Raw genomic sequence first — 18,032 nt, 5'->3', positions numbered from 1 at the left:
TCTAACTGTTGCTTCTTGACCTGCAGGTTTCGCAGGAGGCAGCTACAGTGGTCTGGTGTTCACATCTCTTTAATAATTTCCCACAGTTTGTTGTGATCCACCCAGTCAAGGCGTTGGTGTGGTCTGTGAAGCAGAAGTGATACTTTTCTGGGATTCTCTTGCTTTTCCCACGATCCAGTGGATGTTGTGGCACTGTGATCTCCGGTTTCTCTGCCTTTTCAAAAAAAGCAAGTGATGAGCACAGCGGTTCAGATTGGTGGTTACCAGGTTGGCGCTGCAGGTGTGTATGGCTCAGAGGGCTACACAGGTGCTCAGTGGTTGTGGTGATGTTCCTTTAAGTTGGGTGGATATCGAAGGTATTTAATAGACATACCTACACCCTGGACAGACTGACAGCCTTGGAGATACTGTGGGTTTCTGTCCAGACCACCACAAGAGAATAAATATTGCAGTAAAGCGAGTCACATGAGTTTTTGGCTTCCCAGTACATGTGAAAGTTATGGTTATACTATACTGTAGTCTATTAAACGTGCAATAGCACTGTCTGAAAACAGTGTACGTATTTTAATTTAAAAACACCTCTTTGCTAAAAAAGGTGCTAATCATCGTCTGAGTCTTTAGCGAGTCAGCATCTTTGCTGCTGGAGGGTCTTGCCTTGATGCTGGCTGCTGATCAGGGGGAGGTTGCTGAAGGAGGGTGGCTGTGGCAGCTTCTTAAAATGAGGTGGCTGTGGCTGCCACCTTGATTGGCTCTTCCTCTCTCCGCAGCATGCGGTGCTGTGTGACACCATTTGACCCGTCGCAGATGTTATTTCAGAATCGGAGGCCTTGGAGACCTGGCTGCTAGCTCCTTACCTAAGTTTATGTAACACTCTGAATCGTTGTTGTCATTTCAGCAGTCTTCACAGCATCTTCACCAGGAATAGATTCCATCTCAAGAAACCATTTTCTCTGCTCATGCCTAAGAGGCAGTGCTTTTCTGTGAAAATTAATCATGAGATAGCATTAATTCAGTCACATACTGAGGCTCCACTTCTCGTTCTCCTGCTGTCTCCACCACATCTGCTGTTACTTCCTCCACTAAAGTCTTGAGCCCCTCAGAGTCATCTGTGAAGGTCAAAACCAACCTCTCCCAGTCTCCTGTTAATATTGGTGTTTTGACCTCTTCCCATGAATCATGAATGTTTTTAATGGCATTTAGAATGGTGAGTCCTTTGCAGAGGATTTTCAAATAACTTTGCCCAGATCATCAGAGGAATCATTGTCTGTGGCAGCCAAAGCTTTACAGAGTGTATTTCTTAAATAACAAGGGTTGAAAGTCAAAATAACTCCTTGATCCGTGGGCTGCAGAATGGATGTTGTGTTCGCAGGTATGAAAACAACTTGAATCTCTCTGTACATCTCGATTGGAGCGCTTAGGTGACCAGGCACATTGTCGATGAGCAGTAATTTTTTAAAGGAATCCTCCCTGGTGGCTCAGAGGGTAAAGTGTCTGCCTGTCATGTGGGAGACCCAGGTTCGATCCTGGGTCGGGAAGATCCCCTGGAGAAGGAAATGGCAACCCACACTAGTATTCTTGCCTGAAGAATCCCATGGACGGAGGAGCCTGGTAGGCTACAGTCCATAGGGTTGCAAAGAGCTGGACATGACTGAGCAACTTCACTTTGACTTTAGTCTGAGCAGTAGGTCTCATCAGTGGGCTTAAAATCTTCAGTAACGCATGTTGTCAGCAGATGTGCTGTCGTCCAGGCTTTGTTCCATTTACAGAGCACAGGCAGAGCAGATTTAGCATCATTCTTAAGGGCCCTAGGATTTTCAGATGGTCAGTGAGCACTGCCTTCAACTTAGTCATCACCAGCATTAAGAGAGTCAGCCTGTCCTTTGAAGCCTCAAAGCCAGGCATTGACTTCTCTCTAGTTTGTACGTTCTAGTTCAGTGTCATAAGGATAGCTCTTCTGTGGTGTCTTGGAATTCCTAGTGCTTTTTGTGTAAGTATACTTTTTGCCACAAAAGCAATATGACACTGTTACCTAAATTACCATGTGGAATTGCTTTTATGTTATAGTGTATCCTTTAGTGTCTTATACGTTTTACTTTACTAATGTAATATCATAATAAACCTAATGATCCTTCTTTCCGTTTGTTTGTTATTGAAGCTTGTGCCTGGGTGTTTTATGAAAGGACTAGTAAGGGAATGGCTACAATGTTCTGTTAAAGGGCTGAGCATTTGCTCAGCATGAAATGGAATTGAAAAATTGGTATTCTGGTAAAGAAGCTTTTGTATATTTTGCATTAGTTTCTTTACTAAAATTATAGGTTTCCTAGAACTGTTAGTGCGTTTTAAGCCTTCTCCCCTTACCTTCTCTTTCCATATCAGTTTGTCTTTTAGGCCGTATTTCTGTCTTGTGTTGAGGGTAGAAAGCACAGGTTCAAAAGCTGACAGACCTGAATTAAAGAGCTCTGACAGGCCTTGAACAGAGTGACTGTAGGTTGATTATTGCATTTTTGGGGTGTGAGTTTCTCATTTATAATAAATTTGCCTTTATTTTGAATATTCAGTGATTACATATAAAGCAACTACACAGTAGGAGCTTTGCACATAGTTCCCTTCTCTTCTTTTCCGTCAGGTTTTACTAAAGAATTACTAGAACAGAGTTAGAATTAGAAAAGGTTGTTACTGGCCAACCGTTAGTTTATTTTGATGTGATCAAGTGTACTGACAAATGTTTTTTCCCCAATTTAGAGTTATATTTAAACATTTTGATGGAAAGTCCCTGCAGTCTTTTTACAATTCAGTTCTTTCATTTACATGTTGGAAATTCACGGTATCTATTTGTTTATTTTACTTGCAATCTGGAGGATTTTGTTTGTTTAAAATCCTGAGAATTTCTGCCCATTAATTTAAATCTAGTGAACATCTTAGTTCAATGAACTAGCAGTGTTGGTGTTATTATTTTAATGTACCCTAAAATGCTTCCTTTTTGTCAAGTCTCAATACCTTGAGTCTCAGCATTTTCAATTTTCCTCCTGTATGACTATAGTAAATAGATATGTGTATATATAATAAACTGCAGAAAATATTAACATTAAAAAGCATTTCATTCTAGAGTTTTAACAATGCTTTCCACAAAGCTGTTTTCTTTGACTTGGGACCAAAACGCTTTTTGTCTCTCCTTTTAATGATTTCTTTGGGAGCAAAGGGGGAAATGTTTGACTCTCTAGGGATGCTTGTTTGTAGTTTTTTCATGGTTGAAAATAATTAATACCTGCCTTTATGTTCTGTTCTTTATTAGTACTTCTATCGATCTTACCCAGACGACTGTGTGTATGCTTGGTGCTGTCTTGATGTCATGCTGAGCAAACCTTATCTTAATGTTACTAAGAGACCCTTTTTGTTGAATGGAAACAATGGCTTGATATTTATTTTAAATGTTCTGTGAATGTAGAAATTTTTCCCAGGCTTTTCTGATGGGTGGAGACATAGTATATAAAGTGGTGTTTACATACCTTCCAAGAGGTCAAGATGTCCATGCAAAATCTTGTTTAAATGTTCATCACCATAGAAACATAACAGTTTACCATTAGAGCTTTTGTAAATATATTGTGATTTTCACTTTATTGATGTTCAGCGCAGAGCATTTAATATATAATTGACCAGCACCAAAATTTGGTGTTTAGCCTTTACTAGCCTATTTAATCTAATTTAAACTGTTAAATGTTGAGATAATTGTAATTTCCATTACAATTAGTATGAAATTAAAGTAATTAAGTATATAGCTTACTTTTCTTAAAAACAATGTTTCCTTGGCGGAAAGAAAGTAGTTTGTTTTGAAGTTTTATTTTATTTTTTTTTACTAATACACTGAGTGCTTATTATACTATGATTTCAATAAAAGGGATGGTGTTTCATTAAGGTAACTGAGATTTATGTTTTTGGGGGCTGGGTTAGACAAGTATTTATAAAAATGTTATGAAGTTCATGAAATCCTAGTACTGTATGGCATGGTACAACATTCAGAATTGTGTGAGCAAGTGTTACTGTTGATGACGAGTAGTTCTGTGATCTCATATTCTGGAGACATTTCTTACTTTTTGAGATGAACAGGGGACCTGCTTCAACTCTGACAGTGTTTGCCACTTTGTCGATTGCAGGATGTTTCAGTCCCTTATGCTGACATCTGGCACATCTTTTAGCTCAGCTTATGCAAGAATGAAGTTGATAGGGAGCTTCCCCTGGGGGCGTCCTAGCCCTTGATTCTGACTCCTAATGGAAAGATGAGCAGTAGGCCTAGTTTTTTGCTTATATGCCGTCCTGCTGGTGATTAATGGTAGTGATAAAAGCTCTCACAATGCTTTTCATTTCTTTGTAAACAGAACCACACACAAAAGTTTAAAAACCCCACACTACATGCCGCAAAGCCTGTGCTCTTCAGGCGCGGCACTATTTTAGTGTTCTAAAGAAAGGTAATAATAACAGTTTGTGTATTTTTGAGACATGAGCCGGTCGATGCTAAATGAACAAATAAAGTGTGATTATTTATTCCCTTCACCCTTTCTCTCTCTATTCTGATTTTGTTGAAGGTGGAAAATCTGCCACATTGCATTTAATGAACAGATTTGTTATGCTTTTCTGTTGGTTTTGCTAAAGCTCATAAATGTGATACTTAATTGATTTCATATTGGGCTGATTTTGTCCCATTTAATCATGAAAAGGGAATAGAATTAACAAAAGGAAAACAATTATCCTCGCCTCATAGTGGATCGGGTAAGTATGACAGTTGTTTCTGATGACGTCAGTCTTCTTCAGTATTTCATAAACAAGTATAACCATAATCTGTAATTGCAGTGACTTGCTCTGTGGCAGCCTTTTCTGTAATTCCTGATTTACTCTTTTTAAAAAATTTAGATTAATAACTGAAAATGAGAAAATTTCTTTTTATGAGTTGTTACTTTCAAAAGAAATGGTGATCAATTTGGAGTAGATTTTTGAAGAGTGCATGTGCTTTGACTGCAGAGGTTTATCTGGTTAAATGTTCTTATTTGGCTGCTTAAGCATGTGAGTGTACATTTCAGACGTTTCTTCTTGATTTTATTCATATATTTATAATAGAAAAAGCATCCTCTTGGAATGATACAGCTCGTTTCTTTCAAGAAAAACTTTCACATATAATGGTTAACCACAGAGAGATTTGTTCAGAGAATTTTATATCAAGGTTAAATTTAGGAAAATGGCCAGAAAGTACTTGAGAGTACAGAGAGTGCTAAACATGAGATTCTGTCCGAAGCAGGCCGTCAGCAGTCTCTCTGACCTGTGTGGTAACCAGTAGCCACGTGCGGCTGTATACATCTAAGGTAACTAAGATTCATAAAATTAAAAACCAGCTCTTCAGTCATAAGGGCTGTGTTCTGTTATTCTGGTTCTCAGTGTACACCCACAGTGACTAGCTGTGTTATTGGATAGCACGGAATAGCGCATTTCCTTGATCACAGAAATAGCTTTTGGACAGTGCTGTTCTGTACTAGTTAACCCTAAACAGTTTGTTTGTGTCGCTAACTATTTTGCATACTGTTTAAACAGCAGAAGGAAGAGCAAGGCCCGGCTTCAGGGATGTGCCTATGGGGGCCCTCAGGTGGAGAGGGGCGCTGGTGAGGCTTGAGCCTTGCTGTTTGTTGTCGCAGTAACGCGTCTGTTTCCCAGGTTAGCAAGTGGAGTGATCCTGAGATGATACACACTCCCATGCGAGATAGGCGGCAGGTCAGGGAAAGACAGGAGTGTGGATGTTGGACCAGGATGTAGCTCGGAGGCTGGGGTGTCATCCAGACAGATGCCGTGGCAGTAGAAAGAGGTGGATGAATTTGAGCTGTAATTACACGGAAGAATCAAAAGGACTTGGTGCTGGACTGGACTGGGGTCCAGATGTGTGTGTGTGTTGGGATGGGGTGGGGTGCAGCAGGAAGGAGGTGACACGGATGTTTGCAGAGTGTCTGGCAAAAACAACAAAGTGGATAATGGTGCCATTTATTGAGGCATGTGACACTGAGTTGGAGCGGGTTTAGGGGATAACATGATGAGTTTGATTTTCGGGTTCAGTTGAAAGTTGCTGTGAGGTATCTAAGGTGAGGTGGTGATTAAGATTATGGACCTTGGCCTCTGGTGTGATTTGGACTAAAGGTATAAACTTGAGGTTTGTTGGCCATGTGAGGAGGCAGGATCGTCCAGGAGAGAAGGGAGCAGTCTGTCTGGGCGACCACCTTCACAAGAATGGGCCGGGGAGCCACAGGGGCTGGTACGCAGGGATTGACAAGCCCCTCAATAAATCTGCACACGTTAGTGTTTGAGAAGCCCTGATACAGCTTGTGAAAGGCTGAACACTGAAGATTGCACCATCAGAGAAAAGGAATCTGAGATACTTTCCTTTACAGAATGAAAGACATAGGAATGGAGACAGCGATGAAGGACAAAGGGAAGGGAGCTGAGGGGTCTCACTAAGGGACAGGTAAGGTCAGCTGTCACGGGAGGACGCAGGGTGTGAGGTTAGGACCAAGGCCAGGAAGACATTTACATGTGTCTGAGGGAAGTATTAGCTGCTGATCAGCGTGAGGATTGCCAGGTGACACTGAAGTCCCACTGTGAAGGGTAGTATCAAAAATTTCTCTTGATTCTATAAATTTCTTGAGCAATGCTGTAGCTTCCAGGTGAAATTAAACTGGTCTGGTGAAAGTTAAAGGGGCCAGGAATACTAGAACATTACTGATGCTGAATTATCACTAAAATGTGCTAGTTCACTATGGGGTTTAGACCAGTGAAAGCGAGACTGGTTGGAGGGCTTGGGAGGCTCAGAGGAGGGAGGAGCATGAGGAGGAAGGCCCAGAGCCAGGTTAGAGGGTGGAGAGATCGCAGGAGACGAGGAGGTCCTGGACTGAGGGGGCAGCTGCCCCAGGTGAGGTCTCGGAGGGGGGCCCGAGAGATGAGGGGTCCGGTTAGGTGCATGGGCAGCCCCGGAATGGAGACAGGGTTCCGTGTGAGCCCCTCGGGTCCTCCGGTGGCTGGGGAAGCTCTGGTGAACTGGGTGCTCACATGGCGAGGGAGTCAGTCCGGTTTGTTCCAGTGGCACATGGTAGACGGGAAAAGGGAATGTGCTGGCAGTGAATGGTGGTCTCCGTTTAATTGAGAAGCATGAGAGATAGGTGAATTCCCAAGTCTTGGAGATTCCAGACGCAGAGGCAACAGTTTGAGTCATGACACCCGACTCTGCGCTCAGCACGCCGCACACGTTCACTCGTGTGGTCCTGATGACCACGCGTGAGGTAGGGTGTCCCTAGTAAACTCATTCTACAAGGGAGGAAGCTGGGGCACGGCGGGGTGTAGGCACTTGGCCGAGGTCACACAGTGGGTCAGGGATGGAAACAGGACTTGAGCCCGGTGGTCTGCTACTCTGGCTGGGGCTCTTAACAGGCCTGTCTACTGTCTGTCTCATAAACCAAACTTGGATATTTTTAAAAAGTTATTCTTTCGGGTTCCAGACTCTTGGACATTTACTATTTTAAGAAAATATTGAAGATTAAAGACAACAGTCTGCTCTCCTGTATCTTAAGTCATCCACATCTACTCTAAAACTTTTGGAAAAATATGGCAGGGCACTGAGTGTATAGAAAAGCAGTTCCCTTTAGCCATGGTAGGTGCAGGACGGTTCCTGTCAGCTGGCCTTGCAGGGCTTGCTCTTACATGCTCACGAGAAGACCCCTTCCTGCTCCACTCAGGGGAGAGGGAGCTGTACCAGGCCAGGGGTCAGCCCCCGCGTGCGCCAGCCGTCGGGGCGGGGCGGGGCGGGGCGGGGCGCCCTTACTTCTGCCTGTCTGAGGCCTGGGTGAGAGGGTTCACAGCTCGATCCTGGCCCTGAACCCAACCGTGTGGGCCCTTGTCTGTTCTTCCCAGAAAGCTGCCCAAAGCTGTCTGAAACTGCCGGGATCTGAGACATTACGGTACTTGCAAGGTGACAGGTTAGTTGGCCAGCTTCACAGACACTGGCTGTAGACACAGACTCCTGGTCCAACACAGGAGACTTCATTCCTCAGCCTGCAAGTGCAGCAGCCTGCTGTTCCTGCCAGTTCCCCAGGCCCCGGGCCCACAGGCACGACACGGCCCAGTGGAAGCTGTCCCCGCAGTGGGCTCGTGTCACAGCTGCGGAGCCCCGCACCGAGGGGACCCTGCAGCAAACCTGCCTGGCTTCTGCTCTGTGGGGGGACCTCCTCTTTGACGATATAAAGGAGGCAGACCTGCCTCTGCTGCAGAGACAGTGTCTCTGTCTTCCCAGGCCGTGCGCTGTGCAGATATCCTTGAAAAGACGGTCCAGAATGAGAACTGCCCACCTCTGCTGGTGAGATGCTCAGACGTGGGAGAGAACCACGGAGCATTGCCTTCCAACACAGAGGAACAGATCTGATGAAAAACAGATTGAATTGCTAAGAAACAGTTCTTACCATGGGCTTCCCTGGTAGCTCAGTTGGTAGAAGAATCCACCTGTCAGATGCAGGAGATTCAAGAGACTCTGGCTTGATCCCTGAGTCGGGAAGATCTCTTAGAGAAGGAAATGGCAACCCACTCCAGTATTCTTGGCTGGGAAATCCCATGGACAGAGGAGCCTGGTGAGCTACAGTCCATGGGGTCGCAAGAGTTAGACACGACTTAGCGACTTAGCAACTAAATCACCACCAGTTCTTACCAAAATGTCAGAGGAGGTATGTAAGTCTTACTGGTGACTGGTTCCCCAAATTTATTATCATTATAGCACTCACTGTAACTTAATGTTACATTATTGTAATTGCTGGGTATAATAATTGTAACATATTATTGTAGTAAAATGGCCTGTTTTTGGACATGAAGTCTCATAGTTCTGAGTAACACTGCTCTTTAGCTCATGTATGATGACACTTCAGACATGGGTTATGTGTTTTGTGAGCTCAGATGTTCCTGTGGGCTAGTTGGAGGCTGGCAGGATTTGGGCTGCAGTCAGAGGCAGGAAGAGATGAAACTGAGATTGTAATACATACACTCCAGAGCCTACTCTTTTAATCTGTTTTATTTATAGACTTTCCAGATCATATTTAAGGTGTAATTAAAAGATTCTTGCTTAGAAAGAGGAAGAGGGGGAAAAAGAAATCAGTGCTAAAAGGTAGTGGTCATGTTTTGGTATCCTAAATGGTTTGAAAGTTGTGAAGTGTAGGTTCAGAGTTCTTCAGAAAAGTAGAAGTGTGTCTTTTAGTAGTTTGTTTTGTGACTGTTCTTGTTTCCTCTCACTTGAGTTGTAGCTACTGTGAGAGCTAATGTGTTAAGTCAGATGCAGGTGATATCACTCTGGTTCACCAGCCTCCCTTGCTTTGAGCACGTAAGGGGCACTGACTCTTAACTTTGAAGAAGTGAAGTGAAGTGAAAGTCACTCAGTCATGTCCAATTCTTTGCAACCCCGTGGACTATACAGTCCATGGAATTCTCCAGGCCAGAATACTGGAGTGGGTAGCCTTTCCCTTCTCCAGAGAATCTTCCCAACCCGGAGATTGAACCCAGGTCTCCCGCATTGCAGGCGGGTTCTTTACCTGATACATTTTCACCTACAAGGGGCCACCCTGTGGTAAGGGAAGTCTGAGTCATCACTTCAGGCTGGGAATGCTTGGCCGTGGCTTTCGGACATTTCCTTTCTTACTGAATTTGAGGAGCTGTGATTTAATTGCAACCTGTTTCTGTAAATCAGAAATTAGAAAGTAACATTTAGAGCAAAATGGAAATAAGTCCATATTTTAGATTTTATATATAGCTCATATCTTGACTGTTTTTAATATGGAAGGACATATTACGTGATTTGAGAAACATGGATATACTTATAATTTTGTTATGTTACAGTACAAAAGAACAATATGAATATTTACATCTAAGTATAGATTCAGTCATTTGATGACTTTCTAAGAATATGAGAAAGTTTTTCTTTTTTGCCTAGTCCCCTAGGTTTCAAATTTAAGTTGGCCTCTTGTTTGCCCTAAGGTCAGAATTTGTTTTATATATTTAAAATTGTACACAATGATTCTTTATTATATTCCATCCTGGTGGATTTAGTGAAAAATTCAATCTAATGTGGACAAAGGAGTGATGTCTAATTGATACAAATATTGATACCATCTGTCCCCATGGTTTCTGAGGCTGGGTCACCGTGAAGAGGCCTTCATCCGACCGCTAGAGGGCGCTGGAGGCTGTGGGGAGCCGGCGGGATTCCTGCCTTCTCCAGTAGATGGCGCTTTGTGCTCTCACCAAGTTGGGTGTTCACAGAACTGCTTGGCAGCATGCCTTAATTAGCCTTGTAATCCCTTGATTAGAATCACAAATTAAAAAAAAAAAAGAATCACAAATAAAAATTCGTTAATCTACTCTCGTGGTGGAAAGTGTTAGGAAAGTAATTAATTGTTTAAAATGGCTCTGCAAAATGTTTTTTTAAAGAATTTTTTGGGTACTTTCTTCAAAGCTTAATGGTGTTTTACATAATTTTCAAAAGAAAAGTCAGTCTGAACATTACAAACAGTAAGCAGTTAGTGTTTTTTGTCTTGCTGAGAAATATAAATTTCCTCCCCTTCCAAAGAATTTTTGTTTTCACATCGACAGAAGCCCAGTTGTTCATGTGTTAAAATTAAACAATTAAATCTTTGTTGTGTTTTTCAGGGAATCCGAGCCCGAATTTTAGAAACTCTGGTCATGCTCATCCTCCTGGCCTTGCTTATTCTGGGGATCGTGTGGGTAGCCTCAGCACTCATTGACAATGACGCTGCCAGCATGGAATCTTTATATGGTGCGGATTGACTTGTTTAAACCAGTTTCTCTAAGGGAGACTACGGTTTGGAATATAATTACACATTCACTTTTTAAAACATTTAAATAATTCTTTGTATATTATTATGTAATAATCCTTGTATAGTTAATCCGTATTGTTAATTTACAGAATTAAAAAGTCTTTTGACATGTTTAAGGAAAGAAATGAATGTTTATGTGTTTCTTGTATATAGAATGAGCAAGCAGCTTTTCAGACTTTTTTTTCCCCCCTTTGGTTAATTGGTTTCTGTTCTTAAAATTCCATGGAGGCTTATTTTCTCTCTCTAAACATGTTTTGCAAAAGAGTTATTTCCTGTTCTTCTGTTTTAGATCTTTTTATTGTACAATTTAGAAATTACATGGTTTAGTAGACTGAAGTAGGCAATTATGATGTTTACTATCTATAGTCAGTCTGTGTCTTAATGCACAGTATTTTGGATGTACTAAAATATTTACATTTTTTAACAGATCTCTGGGAGTTCTACCTACCTTATTTATATTCCTGTATATCGTTGATGGGATGCTTGTTACTTCTCTGTAAGTATTTTTCTGACATAATATTGATGTTAGAGCAGAGTTGTTCTGTGTTCTAGAAAATTATGGGCAAGTTTCCTGATGAGGTTCTTTAACAGCTTGGAGATTTTGTTTTTAAAGTTGGCTCTTAACTTTTTTTGTATGTTCAAGACAAATTTTGATAAACTGAAACCTTGAACCAATAAGATACCTTTGGTTTTCTCTAAAGAAAGCCTCTTGCGCAGAGCTGGAGAGAGAAAGGGAGGGAACACAGAGTCAGACACGCTCCCCAGTTCTCCCTGTTGCCCCCGCCCCAGCTGCAGCACTGCCTCCTGTCTTTGAGTGGTAACTGGCAAATTCTGTTTGATGAATTCGTGGTCTTTTTTTTCTTCACAATATGTATTGTTTTACTTAAAGCATCACATTGTATCTCAGCAGCACTGTGAGCAGATGAGTGTGGGTAAAACGACGTCAGTGTATTGTCGTCACTTGCGGGTGGTTAGCATTGGCACTTGAAATGCAGCCTGTTTTCTGGCTGGTTTTCTTTGACTTCTTTGAAGTGAGAACCCTTGTTGTGATTCAGCTGCTGGAGTCTGGCATCTCCTGCCCCTCCTTGGTCTTCACAAGTCTCCCTTAAGTGCAAGAATGCCCACCCTCCGCGTGCCAGCCCCTCGAGCGTCTCTAGTGGTGATATGAGGAGCCCTGTGACAGAACACCAGGGAGACCTAGGTTCGCACGGAGCGTCTTCTCACGGCAGCAGTCCTGGAGTCTGGCGTATCTTGGGCCCGCAGTCTCTCCTAACTCTGAAGGAAGCTCTCTCTCTTCCGCAGTGTGCACTCCCGTCGGCCTCTCCCGCATGTTCACTGTCATGGGGCAGCTGTTGGTGAAGCCAACAGTGAGTATGTCGTCGTGAAACGTCTTGTCTGTTAAATAAACACTTACACATTTGAACATCTCTCAGGTTCTAAACTAGCATTCAGAAACAGAGAATATTTTTATATATTGATATCCCAACTTGCTACTGTTTTGGTTTCAGTTTTCTCATCTTTGGAAACCAAATTTGTTTTTGCTCTTAAAATGCAAAGTAGAGGCACACAGGTGAAAATGCTTCTAACAGATTTGAAGACAAAGTGCACAGATATTTAGAGGTATTTTAAGTGTCCATTATCTTATATTTCATGGGGTCGCAGAGAGTCGGACACGACTGAGCGACTGAACTGAACTGATCTTATATCAAATAGTAATAACTCTTTTATGTTTCAAAGTTTACTATATATATTCTTTTAATTACAAAGCAGTTATTTCCTGAAAATTTGTCTGCATATTATATCTTGATTAATTGAATTATACCTTCCCCTTTAATCACAGAAATACTGTATATTCATTTTAAAATAATTTTCAGTTGATAGTAGTTTTGATGATTTGTTCCTAAGTTGCTTTGGCTTCTGGGCTTCCCCAGTGGCTCAGTGGTCAAGAATCTGCCTGCATTGCAGGAGACACAGGAGATGCAAGTTTGATCCCTGGGTTGGGAAGGCCCCCTGGAGGAGGGAATGGCAACCCACTCCAGTATTTTTGTCGGTAAAATCCCATGGACAGAGGAGCCTGGTGAGCTACAGTCCATGGGGTCACAAAGAGTTGGATATGACTGAAGCGACTGGACACACACACTCATACTTTGGCTTCTAGCTATTTTGTCAAGTATTTAACAATATGAAAATAATTCTTACTGTATCTAGAGAGCTTGTCACTCCCGTTATTTTCATTGCCTGCATATTCCGGTCTGAACTGTGCACATGTAAGAAGGCCTTCACACCTGTCCGCCCTAGGTTTTCCTGGAGCGCCCCTCCCGCCGTGGCCTCCCGGGTGTCTGTGACTCCGGTCAGCCTCCCAGCTGGCGAGCTGTGCCGAGCATGCTGGGTTTTCCCCTTTCCCACACCCGGCTGCGAGGGCCTTTCCCTCGCCACTGCCTGCTGCCTGCTCCCGCTCCCTGGCAGCACCCTGGAGCCCCGGCTCTGACACCAGCTCCGAGCCCTGCCTCACTCCTCTCAGCCACGACAGTGAAGCTTCTCGCGTTGCATTTCCATATTCCCCTTTGTCTGTATTTCACTAGTTGTACTTGTTAAATTATCATGATTATATGTTTTCTTCCCTGTCAGGGTGATTCATCAAGGGAAAGAAGCAGAGAATATCATAGTAGACATTCTTTTAGGAAATGTTTGCTTAATTTTGAAAGTTTTTTTTTTAATGGCAATCTTCATATTTTTTAAAATAATGGATTTTTTTTACCTGTTATGTAAATGTGCACACACTCAAATATAATACATATGCTATTAAATCTTGAAATTTGCTTTCCTCTTAAAGAGGTTTTGTGACATGGTATTCATTTAGTTTCTTCCTAATTCTCTGGATGTTTTGTTTTTTTTGATCTCTCTCTCCGTTTCTACTTTCTGCCCCCTAAAATAGGCAAATGTTTCAAGTTCTATCCTTGGGTTAATGGTGCTCTGCTCTGGTTTCCTGAGCATTCTGCCACTTCCACCTCACTTCTAAATGTCTATTTCTAGTGAGAAAAAGATAATGAATATAAACTACAGTATATTTTAAATGCTATAATTGAATACCCCATGGAGTTGAAAACCCAACAGATAAAGAATCAAACTACTTATTTATGTCCCCTCCCCAAGCTTATTTTCTCCCAAACTTGTCGGTTATTAATAACATCTTCAGACTTATTTCTAACATCTCATAATGTTATTTATTTAGTAATTAAGTATTTGCTGTATGTATGCACTGAGTACTTCATTTAATTTCATTTTTCATAACTTCATTTAATCCTGATGATAAGCCCATAAGTTTGGTGATGGTGTTCTTATTTTATGCTTGAATTATCTGCAGTTAGGGAGATCAGTTAGCTTATACAAGATCACAGATCTAAGAGGATGGGGCAGGGCTTGAACCCAGAGGCTCTTCTCGGAGCCGGGACTCTGGGCCGCTGCTTGTTCTACATTAAGAACGAGAGTTCGAGCCCTTCTGTTGCTGAGTGTACTTTGTACCTCCCCACCTGGGTGTTCTGCTTGTCATTTGCTCTGATCGGAATGCCTTTTCTCCTTTTGGTAAATGAAGCTACCAGGTACTATGCTACTGCCATCAAAAACATTTGTGAAGACTTTTTTCTTCCCAGATAGAAGCTGGGAATCTTTCTTCCTCCGAACTTCTGTAACATTTTATTTTAGCTTCATTTATGCCTTTGATTTCAATTCTATAATTTTTTTTTCATGTCTATCCTGAACATAGAATATAAGCTGTTTGAGGTCAAGGACTAAGTCCGATCTATATTTAGGTCCCCATCAGCCCAGACTGGCTAAGAGCACAGGCTTTGAAGGCAGATAACTTTCCTTTGCCAGACCTTAGTTTGGTGGCGTATTACAGGGTGGGGTGAAAAGAGTCTGTTTTTCACAGGTTGCTGTGGAATGACGGGATGAAGCATGCCAGCCCTCACGCAGACATCTGGGCTTCATCTGTGTCACTCACACCAGCACGTCCCCGTGGTGGCGAGCCATCAGTGGGCAGCTGCACAGCTGGAAGAAATCCTTTTGTGTTATTGTTCTTGTTCTTGTTATTGTTCTTTAGTTGCTCAGTCATTTCTGACTCATTTGTGACCCCATGGACTGTAGCCCACCAGGCTCCTCTGTCCACAGGATTTTCCCGCTAAGATTACCGGAGTGGGTTGCCATTTCCTTCTCCAAGGGATCTTCCCAGCCCAAATTGAACCCAGGTCTTCTGTTTGGCAAGCAGATTCTTTTTGGGTGAGCCACCAGGGAGGGCCCCTCTGTATGTGTTAGACCTTGAGAAAAGTGGAAGGTGTCTATTGTGGTCCAAACAGTAGAAAGTGGTGAGAACCTTGATGGAAAAGGAACTTTGTTTTGCGGCCCACAGAGGTGTGGCCCATGCTCTCCTCACAGCGGGAAATCTGCCTTGGATGACTCAGCCCTGTTTAAGGGCTCCCCCTGGGGCTTCCATGGACCCTTCTTCCTCCAGAGACTGGAGTGTCGGGGTCTCGGCTGCTGCGGGAGGGCCACCCCTTTCTTCCCATTCCTCCTGGGCTCACAAGATGGCCATCTCTTATAATTACTTGTTTCTTACTGTATATTCTTATTTAATTATTTTATTTTGTTTTCAGCTCTAGGCCATAAATTTGTTCAAATACTGGGAATTATTGGATTGCTTTGATACTTGATAGGGATTGCATGATTGAAATTCCTTTTTCTGAAAATGCCTCATCAGGGTTCTGAAAGGATATATGTATTAATATATAGGATTTCCAGCATTTTGTTTTGTCCATCAACTCACAATTTATTGTTTTGCTGAGAAATAAGTAGTTTGGGGTTGAAGGACACAACATTAATAACAGCTCTGGGCTTCTTTTGGAGTTTTCCCAGAGCTAGGAAAATACTTAACATTGGCTCAAGGAGGCCAGCTGTGATGAGTTCAGTTCAGTCGTGTCCGACTCCTTGCGACCCCATGGACTGCAGGACACCAGGCTTCCCTGTCCATCACCAACTCCCAGAGTTTACCCAAACTCATGTCCATCGAGTCCGTGATGCCATCCAACCATCTCATCCTCTGTCGTCCCCTTCTCCTCCTGCCTCCAATCTTTCCCAGCATCAGGGCCTTTTCTCAGGAGTCAGTTGTTTTCATCAGGTGGCCAAAGTGATAATAAATTTCCCGCCTGTGATAATAAAGCTTTTAGGTTTTATCAGTAATGAAGACAGTGCAGAGACTATCCCATATAAATTGGCTGTTGATTAGTGGGTTTTTCTGGTGGTTGATTTTACTAATGTTGTATGCTCTGGTAGTGAGAGTGTGTGTTCAGCACTCGGTAGGGTTCGGTCTGTGGGGTAATTTTCATAATCCCAGTGTTTGATATTTGTGGACATCTTTTAGTATATAAAGATGATGTAAATGGAAAGTATGAATGGTAGTGATTTCATTTATGGATTTCTTGTTCTACACATCATGCAGGTTAATGTATTAGTAGATTATTGGACCATTATTGGACTGGGTGATCTGCTCCTTCCAGCTCCAGAGAACTGGCTTGGGCACGAAGAGATTACTGATTCAGCTTTTTGGATGTTTAGAGTGCTTGCATTTGTGTGCCTTTGAGAGAGTCGCAGAGTTCTTTCATTCTTTAAACTGAAACAACCCCAATTTAGATGTATGTAGATTTTGTGAGAATCAGCTTTCAGTTCGCTTAGCTCTGTACTAAGACTTTTTACTTGATTTGCAAATAGAATAGTTTGAGCATTTTTATTTTAGATTCCTATTAATTTGAATGGTTGTCTAAATTATAGGCCAAGTAGCCTAAATGTTCTCATAAACACTGCTTTTGTAATGTATTATTCAATAGTGTGGTCTTTACATTTAGATTCTTGAAGACCTGGATGAGCAAATTTATATCATTACCCTAGAGGAAGAAGCACTCCAGAGACGACTCAGTGGTATGTATTTGTTATATTTATTGCGTATTTAGACCAGAATACAACATTAGTTAATTCTAAAAAGACGGATAATTGAGGGGAGAAAGACAAGCCCCTCAGGCCCTTGTGCTGGTGCCCGAGGCTGAGACGCAGAGGAGCACGTGCACTGCCCGGGTGAGGCCGTGTGCTGAGGAGCAGCGGCGCTGGGCCAGGCGCCCACTGAAAGTCGCTGTGATCTGGCAGGGTCTGTTCAGCGCCCGGACACTGGCCACTAGGCGTGTCTGTCCTCCACCAGATCCTCACGCACCACGCGTGTCAGGACTTACTGGCGTGTTGCAGGTTTGTCTTAGCAGCCGTAACATCCCTTCCTTGTGTCTCTCCTGTTGAAATATCTAATGTGTGGTAGAAAGCAGTGTTTATTCTATAAGAAGGGGCCAAATTAGATTGTTGTACTCAGGAACTCTGTCCTCATTTGGGGATACTGTTCATTACCAACTGATAACCACATAAGCCTGTCAAAGACTTTAAATTTTAAATTTTCATTACTGATCATTTTTGGCTTCAAATGATGAACCAGTAAAGAAAAGAGTAATGACAGTTTAACAGAGAAATGACATAGTAAAATTTTTTATTTTACTCAAATGATTTTCACCCTGCAGTCTTTTCTCCTACGCAGTTTTCTTCTAAATGTTGAAAACCTACCACCGAGATCAGATTATTAAAATAGCTAACTATATTTTACAATCATAATTCAAGAGTAGGTATAAAATGGAAGGTTACTTTAACTACACAGTATTGAGAAATGGGAAGAAAGATACCTACTTTCTTCAGTTACAGATAGTGAATTTAAATCATCAGCCCCAAAATGTTGATATTAGACATTATTCCTAGATCAAAGAATTTCGGATTGTATCTATTCTAGAGAATTCTTATCGGTAATAATTATATACTTTGATATGGATAGCTTTTAGACTGGAACTACATGTATCTTTTATTCTTCTAACTTTATTAAAGCTATTTTAACATTTAAACCTATTTAACTTAAGAATTATAACTTTAATCCATACTGTCAGCTTTCTAATATTTCATTAAAATAGTTAATATTGTAATGAACTTGTCTTATTTAGGTAATCACGCCATTGTATACTAAATCTGCCTGGATCATTCAGAATCCATGTCTAGCTGCCCCCTGCG

At 42.1% G+C, this 18,032-nt stretch overlaps 1 protein-coding gene across 4 annotated transcripts in view; it reads left to right on the top strand.

Annotated features, from left to right (window-relative positions):
• LMBR1 (limb development membrane protein 1) overlaps positions 1 to 18,032 on the top strand; it is a 136,631-nt gene that overhangs the window by 65,922 nt on the left and 52,677 nt on the right. For all 4 annotated transcript variants that reach the window (XM_070368992.1, XM_070368990.1, XM_070368991.1 and 1 more), the window contains 4 exons: positions 10,705 to 10,831; positions 11,320 to 11,388; positions 12,195 to 12,259; positions 16,787 to 16,859. In XM_070368992.1, coding sequence (XP_070225093.1) covers positions 10,705 to 10,831; positions 11,320 to 11,388; positions 12,195 to 12,259; positions 16,787 to 16,859 — 334 coding nt within the window. The remainder of the gene's footprint in view (positions 1 to 10,704; positions 10,832 to 11,319; positions 11,389 to 12,194; positions 12,260 to 16,786; positions 16,860 to 18,032) is intronic.

The sequence above is a fragment of the Bos mutus genome, chromosome 4 (genome assembly GCF_027580195.1).
Source record: "Bos mutus isolate GX-2022 chromosome 4, NWIPB_WYAK_1.1, whole genome shotgun sequence".
In the NCBI taxonomy this organism is placed as follows: Eukaryota; Metazoa; Chordata; class Mammalia; order Artiodactyla; family Bovidae; genus Bos; species Bos mutus.
The sequence above is the reverse complement of the archived record's forward strand: the minus strand, read 5'-3'. Positions and strand labels throughout refer to the sequence as shown.